Genomic DNA, 17,487 nt, shown 5'->3' with positions numbered 1-17,487 from the left:
ATCCATCCATGTTTTTTATTACCTTCAGAGGCTGGCTTAAGTGTTAGGGTTCTGGTTTACCTGTGAATAAGCCCATGTGAGGTAGATAAACTCATTGTTTTTTTGCAACAAAATAGATTGGTCTAAAATACATGCAAAATTGCTAGATTTAAAAGTGAGGAGAGTTTGGAAATTGGCAATCAGGATCTGCATAATGAAAATAAATGTGTGTGTTCCCCAGTCCTGGCCAGATGTTGTGGTATGCCATCAGGCAGTCAGCAATGATTTCCTCTGAACTACACCATATTCAGAAAAGAGAAGTGCGTTATCAAATGTCTTCTTACAAACAGGAGTCTGCTGAGCTTGTCTTTATAATTCTGATTTCTAGAACAACGTATACTTGGGTACACGTTAGTCTTGTTTTTCCTTTTCTGTCCTTATGCTCACATAGTTATTACAAGATACTTAAGACTAATGAATCACAGAGTGATCGAGTGAGCTCTGCAGTGAGTCTCGTAATTCTGCATCTTCTGGTCCTCCTCCAAGCTCCTCCTGGCAGTTTGTGATCTCTTGCAATGATGCTAATATTTGTACTATCCAGGTTCTCTTAGGGTTGTAGTTATAGCCAGGCTAAATACAACCCAAAGGAAAAAAACCCTACCAAAACGGGAACAAAAACCATGATTAATTTTTTTAACTTCACAGCTGCCTTTCACAACATCCCACTTCGCTTGCAGAATGAGGCTTTTGTCTTCCATGTTTTGTGTCTTTGTGTTCTTTTTCACTTTTGTACATTTTCTAAAATGTCAAAGCTCTCAGCTTTTAACATAAACCATAAACTGTGAAGCCAAATAAATGTGTGTGAAATAGAGTGTGCAAAGCACTCTGTAATGGTGGAGAATTGGAGCACCAGCTCTATGCCACCCCTCTGCCAAAGAGGCATGTTCAGAGTTATAAATGGCTTATTTTTGCTGTTTGGAGGTATTGAGATGAGAATGTTAATTGCTTGACTTATTTTGCTGAATGCTTCCTGTGAATTCACCTAATCTCATAAACAACCTGAATTTTTTTTGTCAACTTGGTCTGTAAATAGGCAATGTCAGCATGTCATGCAGTGAAAGAGCTAATTTTGGAATTAAATTATCACTACAGGGTTTAGGATTTTTAAAGAAATTGTACTACCACTTTACTGCTTAGTAATGGAGAGGTTCCGGCCTTGAGTTTTTCACTTGTCTCATGTTTTCAGAGGTAGGTGGAGACTGTCTCAGGTTTGTGGGATGGGGTGGTCTTCACCGTGACAGACTGTGTGTGGGTGCACAGGTGCTGTGTAGGTTTTACCTTAATTTAATGCAGTATTTGAATCTGGCAAAAATGAAGCAGAAGTGAGGCTTGTGAAGAGATACTTAGCAGAGCTGTCAGGAAATGACCAATTAACTGCATATGGTATTTGATAAGCTGACAAAGTAGTTCATCCACTGTGCACCCATTTGTTGTTGTTAAATTTAGACTGGATATGAGGAAAAAATGTTTCCCAGCAAGAGTGGTCAGAGAGTGGAACAGGCTGCCCAGGGAGGGGGTGGAGTCCCCATCCCTGGGTGTGTTTAAGGGCCGTTTGGATGAGCTGTGGGGGATGTGGGGTAGGGAGAACTTCGTAGAGTTGGGCTGAGGGTTGGACTCGATGATCCCGAGGGGCTTTTCCAGTGTGAATGATTCTGTGATTCTATGATCTTGGTATGCAGCTGTCTACAGTTGCCTTGATGTGCATATGTAAAGAAATTATCATAAAATGATTCCCCTACGTAACAAAAGAACAGAGTAATGCAGTGTGTTGATTGAGAAGGAAAACTAACCTGTTTATTCTTATCTTTAGCAGGGATGAAAGAAGAGGATCTTATGAATATGCCCCTGATCGTACTTACTACGAGACTGTTCGGACTCCAGGGACATATCCTGAGGATCCTCGTCGAGAATACCCGGCTCGAGGCAGAGAGTTCTACGCAGAGTGGGATCCCTACCAAGGAGACTACTACGACCCACGATACTACGACGACCCGCGCGAGTACAGGGATTACAGGGGCGATCCGTACGAGCAAGACATAAGGGAGTACAGTTACAGGCAGCGGGAGAGGGAGAGGGAGAGGGAACGGTTTGAATCCGATCGGGACAGAGACCATGAACGGAGACCGATTGAACGGAGCCAGTCTCCGACGCACTCCAGGCGTCCGCAGAGCCCTGGAGCCTCGCCCTCGCAGTCGGAAAGGCTGCAGAGCGATTCCGAGAGGAGGATTTACAGCAGGTCATCGGATCGCAGCGGCAGCTGCAGCTCGCTGTCTCCTCCACGATACGACAAGCTCGATAAAGCCCGCGTGGAACGTTACACAAAAAATGAAAAAACAGAGAAAGAGCGTGCTTTCGACCAGGAGAGAGTCGACAAGGAGAAACGCTTGGTGAGAAAGGAAAAGCCGGAAAAAATAGAAAAGGAGAAAACTGACAAGCAAAAACGAAAAGCAAAAATCCATTCACCCAGCTCTCAGTCTTCTGAAACAGATCAAGAGAATGAGAGAGAGCCCAGCCCTGAAAAACTGAAGGGCAACAGCAAACAAAGTAAAGAGAGAGGTGACAAGGAAGGGACAGCTAAAAACCGCTTGGAACTAATGCCCTGTGTTGTGCTGACCCGAGTAAAAGAAAAGGAAGGGAAAGTTATTGATCAGCCCGCTTTGGAAAAACTGAGAGCAAAGCTTGATAATGACACTATGAAGTCCCCACTTCTGGAACAAAAAACACAGACATCTCAGGCTGAGCAAACCAAGTCTGAGCAGTCTAAACTGGAACCTGTCAGAACCAAGGTACAAAAAGAGAAAGCCCTTGCCAGTCATGTAGAAGTGGTGGATAAGGAGGGAAAACTGAAACCCAAAAAGCACTTGAAGACAGAGCAAACTTCTGAAGGGGCCAACGCGGTAGATTTAGACAAGTTGGAGGCTCGTAAAAGACGTTTTGCTGATGCAAATCTGAAGCCTGACAGGCAAAAGCTGGAAGTAAAGAGAAGCAGCCAAGATGAGGAAGATGCACGCATGGTTTTGAAAAAGCAACTTGATGCAACGGCTTCGTCTAGAGAAGCAACTATGTTAAGGGAAGGAGAATTGGAGAGAAAACCCCTGAGGAAGGAGATGCTTAAAAGGGAATCCAAAAAACTCAAACTGGAAAGACTTATTCCTGTTACTAGTCCCAAAGAAATTCAGGAGACTCTTAATGTTGGGATTGGCGTGCGTCCCACCCTGGATCTTCAGGCGAGGCTAATGGAGGCAGCTGAGGAACCAGTGGAAGTTCAGGAACTCTCTTCTAAAAAACTGAATCCAGTAAAACCCCAGCATAAACCGGTACAGCTGCTAGATGACCAAGGAACAGAGAGAGAGGATGCAAGGAAGAATTACTCTGGCCTTCCTGAAGACACACCTGACCATAAAGTTGGCCAAGAGAAACCTCAGTCAGCTGATACGGAGGAGAAAATTGGCATTGACATCGACCACACGCAAAGTTACAGGAAACAAATGGAGCAGAGTCGCAGGTTAAAACAGCAGCTGGAAATGGAGATAGCAAAGTCTGAGAAGTTTGGCAGTCCAAAGAAAGATGTCGATGAATATGAAAGACGGAGCTTGGTCCATGAGGTGGGAAAACCTCCGCAAGACGTCACCGATGACTCTCCACCAAGTAAAAGGAAAAAGACTGACCAGTTTGATTTTGAAATTAGCACCAAAAGAGAAAGAAACTACAGAAGTTCTCGTCAGGTGAGTGAGGATTCTGAAAGGACGTCCTGTTCCCCTAGTATCAGACACTTCCCTTTCCACGAAGATGACGACACGCTCGATTCTCCGAGGCTAATGCCCTTAAAGGAAACCAAAGAGTCACCTAAAATAGAAGAAAAGGGTCTTTCGTACTCCAACATGACTGTCAGGGAGGACTCACTGAAATTCAATCCTTACGATTCCAGCAGAAGGGAGCAGATGGCAGAAATGGCTAAAATAAAACTGTCCGTGCTGAGTTCTGAAGATGACTCGAGTAGGTGGGAAACACAAGTGAAGCAGGAGCCTGGTAGGGTTGACATCAGCTTTCCAAGCAGCATCGTCAAAAGAGACAGCATACGCAAGCGGTCTGTCCGGGACCTGGAACCCGGGGAGGTGCCTTCCGATTCAGATGATGACAGTGAGAACAAACCCCATTCCCCGAAAGCCTCCTCCTTGTTAGAGAGCTCCAGGTTGTCTTTTTTATTAAGAGACAGAGAAGAGAAGTTACGTGAAAGAGAGGAAAGACTGTCAACTCCCTTAGAAAGAAACAAATTTTACTCTTTTGCATTGGACAAGACAATCACACCAGACACAAAGGCCTTGCTTGAAAGAGCTAAATCTCTCTCTTCGTCCAGAGAAGAAAATTGGTCCTTTCTAGATTGGGATTCAAGATTTGCTAGTTTTAGAAACAATAAAGACAAAGAGAAGGTTGACTCAGCTCCGAGACCTATTCCATCTTGGTATATGAAAAAGAAAAAAATCAGGACTGATTCAGAAGGTGGCAAATTGGACGATAAGAAAGAAGATCATAAAGAGGAGGAACAAGAGAGACAGGAGCTGTTTGCTTCTCGGTTTTTGCACAGTTCAATCTTTGAGCAGGACTCCAAGCGCCTGCAGCATTTAGAGAGAAAAGATGATGATCTCGACTTCATTTCTGGTAGATTGTACGGGAGACAGTCTTCCTCTGATGGCACTAACAGTGCAGCTGATTTGGTGCAAGAACCGGTGGTTCTCTTCCACAGCAGATTTATTGAACTGACACGAATGCAGCAGAAAGAAAAGGAGAAAGATCAGAAACCAAAAGAAGTGGAAAAACAGGAAGATAAAGAAAACCGGCCAAAAACACCAGAAACGGTTCCTGATAGTAAAGAACCAGAACATAAAACTTACTCAGTGGTTGGTCCCTCTTCAGTCGCTGTCCTACCACAGGAACAGGCACCAGTCACTTCTGAGAAGGTAGCGAACGAAAAGGTAGTGGTGGAAACAGCTTCTGTAAAAGAAGAAAAAATATCTGAACCTGCTTCTGCAGCAGAGGAACAAAAACCTTTTCCTGAACTTACTGCTCCTGTCAAAATCGAACCACCTGAGCAAACCGAGCCCCTGCCAGTCATAGAAGCTAGTAAAGAAGTTGTTGCTACAACCTTGGCACTGGAGGAAGATGCTGTGGCAACAGAGCATCCTTCATACTTGGATACCAAGCCTCCTACTCCCGGAGCCTCGTTTTCCCCAGCAGACATCAGTGTAGACCCAGAACCCGAAGCTGCCCAGCTGATACCGCCTCCGCCCAAGCTAATTCAGAAGTCTGATGAGGCCACCGAGCTGAAAGAAGAAAATCCTGTGCCTTCTGCCAATGCTGATGCTACTGCGAGTCAAAAGGTGGAGGCGGCTGCTGAGGTCCTGCCGCCTGTTTCCGACAATGATATGGAAGTCGAGCCTCCGGTTGTTGTAAAAGATAAAAAGTCCTACAAGAGTAAACGCTCCAAGACTCCCGTGCAATCAGCTGCAGCTAATGTGACGGAAAAGCCCGTCACGAGGAAGAGTGAAAGAATTGACCGGGAAAAACTCAAAAGGTCAAGCTCTCCTCGTGGGGAGACGCAGAAGCTTTCGGAATTGAAAGTGGAGGCGGAGAAGGTTTCAAGGAATGCTGCTAAATCCCCTAGTTCTGCTGCAGAGCCAGAAAATGTGGAGCCAAGCTTGCCAATAGGCCGCACCAGGCGCAGAAACGTGAGGTCAGTCTACGCTACCACGGGGGACAATGAAGGGCCATCTCCAGTGAAGGACTCCGTGGAGGTCACTAGATCCACCAGGAAGAGAGGGGAAAAGGAACCGCAGGAAACGGTGACAGCGGTTCCTACAACCCCGAGGAGGGGAAGACCTCCAAAAACACGCCGTAAGCCGGAGGAGGACATCTCTCCAATAAAGACAGAACCGGTACAGCAGGAGGTGGAAGAGGCTGAAACTAAAGATGCTGTGGAAGCTCCTAAGCCTGCAGAAGGCTGGAGGTCTCCTAGATCCCAGAAGCTAACACACAGTCACTCATCAGCTGCTACCAGCCAACAGGGGAAAAAAGGGAAGAATGAACTGAAAGCCGATACTTTGGCTGAGTCTGAAGATGCTGCTGAAAGAAGTGGTCAGGAATCAAGCGTTAGTGACAACAGCAATAAAGCAAAAGCCACTGAGAAAGAGCTGGCAGCGAGCGAGCAGAAACGTGACAGAAAAGAATTGGATGTGGAGAAAAACCAACTAGAAATCCCCACGGTTGAGATCATTGAGAAGAAGCCGGTGCCAGAAAAGGTTACGAAATCCAAAAGGGGAAGGTATAAAAATACCAAAACCGTTGTAGATAAAGCGTCTGTGTGTCTCAAAAATGTAGAAATACGCCTCAACGTGGATGAAGTCAAGGGCGCCTTGCGGCCGACTGAGGAGGAGGTGGAGCCGGTGGCGGTGTCACCGGCCAAAATGAAGAGCCCCCAAAAAGAGGACATCTTGCCACCCCATTTTGCTAAGAATGAGGTAGAAGATTCATTCCCAGAAACGGAAAAAGAGGTGATGCGGGAACCAAAACAATCCCCTGAAGCTGCCCAGTTAGCAAAACAGATTGAACTGGAGCAGGCCGTGGAGAATATTGCAAAACTCACCGAAACTCCTCCGTCAATTGCTGCCTACAAAGAACCGACGGCAGATGTGCCTGAAGTTCGTCAGGAGGAGGAAGGAGATAAACCTGCTCATCAGGCTAGTGAAACGGAGCTGGCAGCGGCCATTGGCTCCATCATCAATGATATTTCTGGAGAGCCAGAAAGCTTTCCTGCACCCCCAACGTATCCCGCTGAATCAGAAGCTGAAATCCCTGCGGAGCCCTTGGTGCTACCATCGCCTCGGGAGGAGATGGAGCCTGAGACGGATCAGGCAGTGAATAATATCCTGGAAACCGAGGCAGCTGTCGAGCCCACAGTGCAGCCGGTTCCTGGCTCTGCTCCGTCAGCGATAGAGACAGAGAGCAAGGAGCCTGAAGTCAGCTTCAGCGAGTCTTCCAACTCTGCCCAGGAGGCTGAGACCTTGCAGGAGGCTGAAGTTGCTCGGAAGGAGAAGGGCCGTCAGAAAACCACACGGCAGAGGCGCAAAAGGAGCACAGGCAGAAAGGGTGACGCCGCCGAAGTCAACACCTTTGAGCCGGAGAGGGTGCAGAGCAAGTCGCCCCCTGCCAATGAAGTTAAGACAAAACCTGAAGAAGCCGTGAAGGAGGAAAAGCAAACAAAACCCGTGGCATCTGTGGAGCCAAGCGCTTCCGACGCCAGCAAGGCTGCGGCCGCTGATGTTGTCGTCGTGGCGCATGAAGCCGTTGGCGAGAGCAGCACCTCTCCGAAAGTGCCTGCTCCGGCTCCTCTGGAACTTGCCACCCCGCCAGTCCCTCTCGATGAGGGGAGTCAGAGCGGGTTCAAGATCCGGTCGCCCATGGAGAACACGCCCATCACGCCACCGAGCGCCCCAAACGCGGCCCTTCCTGCTGTCCCCACGGCCAAACTGCCCACCCCGCTGCCCACCGCCATCGTCCCCCTTCACTCCAGTGCCGCCAAAGTGCCGGAGTGGATGGTAAGGCACGAGGAGCCCCGTGCCCGTTCCACGCCCCCACCCGCTCTCCCACCGGATACTAAAGCGTCAGATATCGAAACAAACTCCAGCACTTTGAGGAAGATACTTATGGAGCCCAAGTATGTCTCAGCAACAAGCATAACCTCCACGCACGTGACGACGACGCATGCCGAGCCGGTGAGCGCGCCGTGTTTGGAGGAGGCACCCCTCCACCCTGCTGTCGAGGCCATAAAGCCGGTTTCAGAGGAGAAGCCGGCAGTTCCCGTCACCAATGCCTTGGACCCTCCGGTAGCCGAAGCACCGGTGTTCGGCGAGAAGGAGAAGATAAGCACTGTGATTGCTCCCAAAGCCACTTCTGTTATAAGCAGGATGCCCCACAGTGTGGATCTGGAGGAGGCTCCAAGGATCACCTTGGTGAAGCAAGCTCCCCAAACCCAGACGTGTCTCGTCAACGCTCCCTCGCCAAAATTTAAGCAGAGATCAAGCACAAACGATAACAGTAGGTTTCATCCGGGATCGATGTCTATTATTGAGGAGAGGTCTGTAGAGAGTGGGTCCAGTCCGGGGCTGCGGGTGAACACCTCAGAAGGCGTAGTGCTTCTGAGTTACTCGGGGCAGAAGACGGAAGGCCCTCAGCGAATCAGTGCCAAGATCAGCCAGATTCCCCCAGCCAGCGCTGTCGACATAGAATTTCAGCAATCTGTATCCAAGTCTCAGATTAAACAGGAACCTATCACGCCATCTCAGCCAACGCCAAAAGGCTCCCAGACCTCGGCGGGCTACGGGACTGTTTCCACCCATTCTTCTTTGGTACTAGGAACACAACCTTATAATACGTCGCCCGTCATCTCCTCCATTAAACAAGAGCGCACTGTGCTGGAGAAGTCGGACTCGTCCCACCTTTCTGTCCCGACTCCAGCGTCTCAGCCTGGTAAAGTCCTCACGCAGACTGTAAACACTCCACCTGTACTCGTACATAACCAGATGGTTGTGAACAAAAAACTGTCCGATCCAGCTGCTCTGAAAGTGGAGACCAAGACTCTGCAACCCTCCAACTTGAGCCCTGGGGTCAGTCCTCACCACCCTTCCCTCTCGGGGAAAATGCATTCAGAAGCCAACCATGTCAGCTCGGGACCCAGCACCCCGACCGACCGGGCTATTTCCCACCTAGGGGTCACCAAACAGGAGCCGCACTCGCCGCGTACCAGCGGGCACTCGCCATCGCCATTCCCCCGGGCTTGTCACCCCGGCAGCACCTCGTCTCCGGCTTTATCGAGCAGTACCCCAGTCATGCTGGCGCCGGGAATTCCCGTTCCTCAGTACATCTCCAGCATGCATCCTGAGCAATCTGTTATCATGCCCCCTCACAGCGTAACGCAGACTGTGTCCCTGGGCCATCTGTCCCAAGGCGAGGTGAGGATGAACACCCCTCCTCTCTCCAGCATCCCTTATGGCATCCGCCCAGAAGCGCTCCACTCCCCCAGAGCTGCTCTGCAACCCCAGATAGAGATCAAACCGCAGCGATCCAGCACCCCCCAGCCCGCTCCAATACGAGACATCGTCATGCCTCCTCTGTCTTCTCAGCATCCCCCCGAGGAGGAGATGCACTACCACCACACCACGGTGTGCCGAGGACCGGCCCCCGTTCAGTCCGACGTGCTGGTGATGCAGCCGGATTACCGCATGCACCCCACGAGCATCAGGCTTGACCAGTACAACGTTCCCCGGGATGTGAGGATGATCATGCACCCGCACATGGCCGCCGTGGGCGAGCACCACTCGGAAACCAGACAATCCCGAACACCTGAAGGGGCTGTGAAAACTCCCCCCGTCAGTAAGACCCCGCAGCCTGGAAAAGAGACGCCAAAATCGTCCGAAGGCAAGATGGCACACTCTCCTCACAGCGAGCCCCGGCTCCTCAGTGTCCCCTCCAGCAGCCAGCTGCCAGGACTGCCTCTGACGCAGCCAGTGGTGGTACCGCACGGGGTGCAGATCATGCACCCCGCAGGGAGCTCCTTTCATGATTATCGGTCCGTGTACGGCGACATGAGGAATTACCACACGGCAGCACAGCTCGGGCATCCTCAGTTCCCGGGTGCCTCGCCGATCGGGCTGCCTTCTCGCAGCATGACCCCATCCCAGGTGAGAAATAAACCCATTTCTTCTCCTTCTACCTGAAATCTGGAGCGCTTCGAGCTAATTACAGCCCCAGCGCAGCTTTGCGTGGCCACAGGACCAGAGTTTAGCTCTCCGTGGTTAGTCTCCAAACCCTACTTGAGTTCATAGCACAAGGAGAGCTATTTTAGTTTGGGAAACAGAGTTTGAACACTGCTCAGCATTAGAGGAAGCTAAAATAACTCATTTTTTTAACTACTCTAGGTCTCAAACCAGAAGGTGTGAAGCAACCTACAGGTTTCTAGACATAGAGGTGTCAGGGGGGAGAATTATCAGCGTCAAGGTGGCACATAGGTCAGACATCCTCGGAGGGATGGCGTGGCTAAGGCTGGGCTTGGGGCAGGATTCAGGGAATGTGGTTTCAACCCTTGGGTGCAAGAGGCTGGTGGGGTGGCGTTGGAAGGGGGGCACCATCATGGCTGGTGCTGTGATGTGGAGACGCCCATTTCTCTGTCAGCAACCATGGCAGCCTTGTTGTTGAATTAATGAGCTCTGGTGTGCCCACAGCCTAAAAAATCTTTCCTTTTTCCCCTGCTGCCTGCGTCCCAGGGTCTACCAGAGGGCGAGCACTCACACCCCAGCCAGCCAGTGCGCAGCAAGACCCCTCAAATCCCCCAGGATCCCAAGGGCCCGCCAGCAGCAGGACCCGAACAGAGTCACCACCCCCCTGTAAATAGGCATGCGGCACAGATTGACCCTCACGTCCACCTTCAGAGGGCACAAGCGGACACAGGCCAGACCTCCTACCCTTCACCCGTTGCCATTTCGATGAAACAGGAGCTTCCGTCACCGCACCAACCTCAGGCGGTCCCCAAACAATCCATGTTTATCCCCACGACGTCGGGGGCCGGGGCCCCGCCAGGGCTGCCCCTCAATCGCCCTGAGCCCCAGTCTGCTCTCAAACAAGAGCCGTCTCCTCACCCCGTTTCGCAGAGACCTGTGGATATGGTTCAGCTTCTAACGGTGAGTATCATTCTGCCATCTCCTTCCGGCCGAGCAGCCTTGTGCTCCTGGTCTGGGGAGAAATAATCAGGTTCTGCATAACCTCATCTCACTTCTGGCACCAAAACTTGACCTCTCTTGCATCAGATGTTTCAGATGTGAAGGCAGTCGACCGTCTGTCTGCTTTCTGGGCTGGTTTCTGTCCCCGGTGAATTTTAGCCATGTTCACATTTACCCTGCATTTCCTAGAGCTTCGCAGTAAGGTGCTGTTCATGCAGAGCAACCCCTGCTCCACTCATTTCTTGTTTCAACAGCCTGCAAGCTCAAGCAGGCAGTGCTGCAACATTTGTACAGTCATCTGTTTCTTGAGAAGGTTTTCTTCATGGTCAGGTGGTGTATTTAATATAAAGAAAAAGAAAAACACTCTCCCAGAGCCCAGAGACTGAAGAAGAGGAGAGAGATAGTGAGGAACAGGCACCAATGAGGAACCCGGAGTTGCATTCAGCACTTAGTATTTCCCGTATAACCTTCAGCAACTCTCCTGCTGCTGCTGTTTCTCAATTCCCCCATTTGTAAAAGAGAAAATAACGTTTGGTAACAGCCCCGATCCGCCTCGTGCTGTGTGGGAAGCTGAAAGATTGGGAAGTGCTCTGATGTTACGATGAAGGGAGCTATCCGGGCACCTTAAGTGCAAGAAAAAGGACTGAGTTACTGATGTAGCAGGAGCTGACCTGAGCCCGAACCGATGCGTACAAGGGGGGATAAGATGTTATATCTGTACTGAGTCCTTACAGCAAAGTGGTGGTCTCTTAATTAACCTGGGAGGTATCGGAGGCAAACAAGCAGCTTGGATGGGATTTAAGATCCCCCTCTCCTTCATTTGCATTTAATATTTATTCTCCCTCTCTTTCCAGAAATACCCGATTGTCTGGCAGGGCCTTTTGGCTCTAAAAAATGACACAGCCGCTGTTCAGCTCCACTTTGTCTCCGGTAACAACGTCTTGGCGCACCGGTCCCTGCCGGCGCCCGAGGGAGGCCCCCCGCTGCGGATCGCTCAGCGCATGCGGCTGGAGGCGTCGCAGCTGGAGGGCGTCGCACGTAGGATGATGGTGAGGGCTGGGGACGGGCTGAGGGTGCGTTTGGGAAGAGCTAATATCTGTGTGCTGAAAGCTGGGCTGTTCACACCAGCCGTGTGACAGATAATCACAGAATCATTCAGGTTGGAAAAGCCCCTCGGGATCATCGAGTCCAATCCTCATGCCGACACGACAAAGTTCTCCCCTACCCCACATCCCCCCACAGCTCATCCAAACGGCCCTTAAACACCCCCAGGGATGGGGACTCCCCCCCTCCCTGGGCAGCCTGTTCCACTCTCTGACCACTCTTTCTGGGAAACTTTTTTTCCTCATGTCCAGTCTGACCCTCCCCTGTCACAGTTTCAAGCCGTTCCCTCTTGTTCTGTCACTAATTCCCTGTGGGCAGAGCCCAGCCCCAGCCTCTCTGCAATGTCCTGTCAGGAGCTGCAGAGAGGGATGAGGGCTCCCCTCAGCCTCCTCCTCCTCACACTGAACACTCCCAGTTCCTTCAGTCGCTCCTTGCAGGATTTATATATATTACACATATATAAGATTTATTTATTAATCCCACGGCTTCTCCCAGAAACCTCGGCTCTCGTTGCTTGTGTCAGATTATTTCAGGATTCTGGTAGCATCTGTGTGATTCCTTCATCCCAGGGAGTGTGAAATACAGATGGCCAGCGGGGAGCACTGGGTATTGCTCTGCACTCATAGGAAAGGGAATGGCAGAGTTGGGAAAGCTTTGAAGCCGCCCATCCCTCATCCCTGGAACAAATTCCTGCTGGCTCCAACACGTCTCAGTAAGGTGGAAGGTGGAATTCAGGCGGCCGTGGAAATCAGTTTTGAGTCCTCCTCACCACCTCCTAGGCCGGCTGAGCTTTCGGCGAGTCTTTTGCAACTTTGAAGGAGTTCAAAGAGAGGATTTTCCACTGCAGATAACGTGTGTCAGGAATGGGCCTGTTCCCAGCAAACATTTGACTTAATTACTGTATTTTCTTTCCAGGTGGAGAGCGATTACTGCCTACTGCTGGCCTTGCCCTGTGGCCGAGACCAGGAAGACGTAGTGAATCAGACGGAGTCGCTGAAGGCTGCGTTTATCAGCTACCTGCAGGCTAAGCAAGCTGCAGGGATCATCAACGTTCCCAACCCTGGCTCTAATCAGGTATTGGCACTCTCAAACGCCGTAGAGAAATAGAATCGATCAGTGGTGGGACAGTACAGCCTTCCCTGCCAGGTCTTGGCTTGAGATTGTAGTTGAGCTGCCTGGTTTTAGTATTAAACCCCTCACGGTTACTGTTTTGATCTTACCAATCGAAACACACCAGTATAGTTAATATAATCAACGGAAGATGAACTGCAAAGCCAAAAAACCAAAACAAATGTATGCTGGGTTTGTTCACAGCCCAGCATCTTTGGCTGAAAACAAACCAAACCCATTTTCCAGCTCTTTTTGCTGTGCTGGAAGTAGAGTCGTTGTATCATACCCTGATTTTTCCAGGTGTCTTTTTGCTCTTGGCTGCACAAATACAAAAAAGCATTTGGGTTTGGTGATGCAGACCATTTATTCCTGATGCGTTGCTGCCTCGAATCTAGTTTGATCTGTTCCCTGGGTACAAACAGCCCAGGATGAGCGGTCAGCGCTCGGAGCAACCGCTGAAATGATCATTAATGGGAATTGTTTTCTCTTCTGCAGTAAAACCAGCCAGCTCTTAGTGTCTGGTGTGGAAAAACTCCCCACCTTGGGAACCACACCTGAGGCTGCTGAACAACCTTTTTTAAACAAAGCATGTATGAGCCTTTAAGCACCAAAAAAATCCTCTGAATGTCCCGTTTTAAAAAAATTTTAGGCCAGGCCTCACCCCTGTTTGTCTCATTTGTGTTTCTCTTCTCCCTCGCAGCCTGCCTATGTTCTGCAGATCTTCCCACCCTGCGAATTTTCAGAAAGCCACCTGTCCCGCCTAGCCCCGGACCTCCTCGCCAGCATCTCCAACATCTCTCCTCACCTGATGATTGTCATCGCGTCGGTATGAGCTGTTTACCGCTTACTGACTTTATTTTTAGTTGTTGGTTTTTTTTTTTCCAAGGCCCTGCAGCAAAAAAAAAAAAAAAAAAAAAAGCCCACAAAAACCACAAAAAAAAAAAATTAAAATAAAAATAAATAAAAAGAGAGAGAGAAAGTAATGAAACAAGAAAATGCTGCCAGACTACCAGCCTCCTGCCCTAACCGGCCTCGATCAAACTGTTGCTGGGGAGCGGTTCTGCTGCCCTGTATGTTTACATATTGCTTTAGCTTACGGACAACTGATGCACTCAGCAGGCGGACTGGTATTGGGTTTCTGTGCCTCCTTTTGGGGAAAAGATAAAGGATGGCTTATTTTTTTTAACAAAAAAAAAAGGAAAAAAATAAAAAAGAACCTGAACTGCCTTTGCACTAAATTAGTGACTCGGACCTTTGCACAGTTGGAGACACGCTGTGACGTTCTGGATGTCTTGACACACATTAACATGCACCGTGGACTAAACGCAGGACCTGGGGACTTCTGCTGAAATTTGTGGGTCAAGGATCATTTCACACATTATCTTTTTTTTATTTTATTTTATTGGTTGTTTTTTTTTTCTTTTTTTTTTTTCTTTTTTGGTTTTATTTTTTCTGGATGTGAACCTTCCTCTCCTCCACTTGCCCCTGCTGCAGCCGTCTTCTCTTCATCTGGGATGTACAGTTTACACTGAAAAAAAAAAAAAAAAAAAAAGAGAAAATACAAAACAAAACAAACAAAAAAAAACAAAAAAACAAAAGGGAGAGCTATTTTCCTTCCTGGTGGGATATGCAGAACTCAGTGGGTGTGTGTATATATAAATATATATATAATATATATAAATATATATAATACTGACTTTAAAAAAAAAAAAATCAAATCCCCACAACATACATTTTTTTTTAATCTGTGCCAAAAATGTGTTTTCAGAGAAAATCTTATTTTCATACTCAGACTTTGTATTGTCACTCATTTGTAAGTGCGCTTCATTTAAACATGACCCCCCCTCGTCTCATGAGCTGTGGAAGTGTTATACACTTGTACAAAAGACTTTCGACCCCCCCTTCCCCCCCTTCGCCTTCCCTAACACTTATTAATTTATGGAACTGTTTTTTTCTCAGCGCAGTTTTGTTTTGTGTGTCCATTGGATTACAAACTTTATTAAAAAATACAAAACACCTCGGCGCCCACATCTCGTCCCTCGGCCGCTCGGGATGGGGTGGGGGGAGCGGGAGGAGGTTTGGGGGCTCCCCCAGGAGTCGTCACCAACCTTCTGTTAAAAAAAAAAAAAAAAAAAAGATAATTTTCATCAAAGTAAATCAAATCTGTTTCTTTTTCCTCATGTGTTGTAAATATTTGTGGAAAAACTAAGTTGCAATTTTTTCCCCGCTTTTAATTTTGATACGCGCCAACTACTTGGAAAATATCCCTGAATTTTGATATTCGCCATCCTTGAAAAACCAAGAGCCAGACTTCATGTTTTTCACTGCTTTTCCACCCAAAAGCAGGCCGGGCTCAGGTGCAGGAGGGAAGCGACACCAGGAGCCTGTGGGAGCCACCGAAACCCTGGGTTAAGCACCAGTGGTGGTGCAAATGGGTTAAAATGAAGAAGATATGGTAAAAAAGAAGATTTATGAGAAACTCTGGGGGCTTGCACCCCACCAGTGGGGGTTTGGGGTTAAAGACTGGGGCGAGGGACACCCCGCTGCCCTGTGCCGAGGTTGAGCGGGGCTGGCGGCAGAGGGCGGCCCGGTTTGGGTTAAAAAAAGGACAAAAAGGTGCTGCCGGCACCCCAGGATGAAGGTGGGAGGGTGAGAGCCTGGTCCCATCCTACCCCCTGGGGACACCCCCCCAGGGCTGTGGAGGGGGGGACACAGGGTCAGGATGGGGCCTGGGACCCCCCCCTAGTGCCCCAGGGTTGGGGTGGAGAGGGGGGGTATGGACAGACAGACGGACACATGGACCATGGGAGGGTAAAGGGCCTGATCCTGGGTGGGGGTGCAAAATTGCTGGTTTTTGGAGCAGGATCTTTTGGGGCAAAATATCTGTTTTGTTTTTTTCCTGGGGGGGTGGAGCAGTTGGGTGGGAGGAGCAGTGTTGGGTCTGTCTGTCCATCTGGGTATGCACTGTCCGTGTGTCTGTGCCACCCTCGTTACCCCACCTGGGGCACTGGGGGCTTTGTCTGGCAAAAACCCCTCGAAAATTGACTTTTTTTTGGTCCCAAAGGACCTGCTCAAAACCCCAGCCGTGTGTCCATCTGTCTGTCTGTCCCCGTGACCATCACCCCTCCGGGGCCCAATCCCAGCTCCAGACACACGGCTGGGGGGGTGCACGGACAGGTGGCAGGGTGTGACATTGCTGGTTTTCAGAGCAGGGCTTTTGAGGCAAAAAGTCCATTTTTGGGAAGCTTGTGCCGGAGGGGGTGGGGCGGAGGAGATGAGTGTCCCGTCTGGGTGTACAAGTGTCCGTCTGTCCGTCTGGCTGTGCAGCTGTGCAGTGCCCCCATCCGTGTGTCTGGCTGCGTGGCCAACCGTCTGGACAATTGTCCGTCTGTCCAGCTGGACATGGGAGTGTCTGTCTGTCCGGGTGGCCTGATCTGTCCTCCCCCCCCTCCCGGGTGGGGTAATGGGAGTGGGACAGACACACGGACAGGTGCACAGCCAGATGGACACACGGACAATTGCACGTACAGGCAGACACACGGGCGGTGGGACAGGTGGATGGACACACGGACGGTGGCAGGTCCAGCTGCCTCCTGCACCCCCTGGCACAAACCCTCCAAAATGTTGGGGTTTGGGGTTTTTTTCCCCCAATACCTGCTTGAAAACCACCAATTTCACACCCCCCCACCCCCCCTGTGGGCAGGCTCAGCCCCTTTGAGCATGTCCTGTTCCCCCCCCAGCTGCGGTGTGTCTGTCTGTCCTGCCCCAATCCTGCCTCCAGGCACACAGATGGGGGTGCAGACAGACAGACGGACACATGGACATGGGGGGGGGGGGCGCTAAAGGGGCTGATCCTGCCCCAAGTCCTGGCTGGCTCCACATCCATTTGTCCGTGTGTCTGTCCACGTGTCTGTCCCCCATCCCACCCCAGAGCACTGGGGGGGGGTGGGGGGTTCAGGCCTGATCCCACCTTCAGGGTCCCCACGAACCGTGCGCGCACCCCCCCGGTGGGTTTGTGCCCCTTGTCCTGCCCTGGGGCACCCCAAAAAAAGAACCTGGAACTGGCCCCTTGCCCCTGCAGAGCCCCACAGGGTCCCTGTGCCCCCCCCCATGTTGGGGACACACGGCCCCCTCAGCCCAGCACTGCAGTGGGGGGGACACGGCTGGAGCCTGTGCTGCCCCCCGCCCCCCAAATTCCCACCCACCTGGGTGGGGGAACAGGGCTGGGGGGGGGGGCAAGAGACAAACAGACACCCATCTCCAGACCCCCTGTGCCCACCCACCATCTCAGCAGGGCCTGGGGGGGGCTAGACCCTGGAGTGGGGGGGCCAGGAGAAGGCCAGGCTCACACCCCCTGACCCTGGGGTGCCAGCAGCACCTTTTTGTCCTTTTTTTTAACCCAAGCCGTGCTCCCCTCTGCCTCCAGCCCCCGGCAGCAGGACCAGGGTTTTTACCCCAAGGCCCC

General features: G+C 50.5%; 1 protein-coding gene across 5 annotated transcripts in view; it reads left to right on the top strand.

Annotated features, from left to right (window-relative positions):
- Positions 1-15,072, top strand: part of SPEN (spen family transcriptional repressor) — a 71,592-nt gene extending 56,520 nt beyond the window's left edge. For 2 of the 5 annotated variants that reach the window (XM_074925034.1, XM_074925031.1), the window contains 5 exons: positions 1,853-9,773; positions 10,356-10,769; positions 11,663-11,857; positions 12,828-12,986; positions 13,723-15,071. In XM_074925034.1, coding sequence (XP_074781135.1) covers positions 1,853-9,773; positions 10,356-10,769; positions 11,663-11,857; positions 12,828-12,986; positions 13,723-13,854 — 8,821 coding nt within the window. In that variant the 3' untranslated portion in view covers positions 13,855-15,071. Of the gene's footprint in view, positions 1-1,849; positions 9,774-10,355; positions 10,770-11,662; positions 11,858-12,827; positions 12,987-13,722 lie in introns of all 5 variants that reach the window. The other 3 variants (XM_074925033.1, XM_074925030.1, XM_074925032.1) reach the window with 2 other exon arrangements.
- The last annotated feature ends 2,415 nt before the right edge of the window (positions 15,073-17,487 follow it).

This window comes from Athene noctua, chromosome 22 (genome assembly GCF_965140245.1).
Source record: "Athene noctua chromosome 22, bAthNoc1.hap1.1, whole genome shotgun sequence".
NCBI classification, from domain to species: Eukaryota; Metazoa; Chordata; class Aves; order Strigiformes; family Strigidae; genus Athene; species Athene noctua.
Note: the sequence above shows the minus strand (reverse complement) of the source record. Positions and strands in the feature narration are given on the sequence as shown.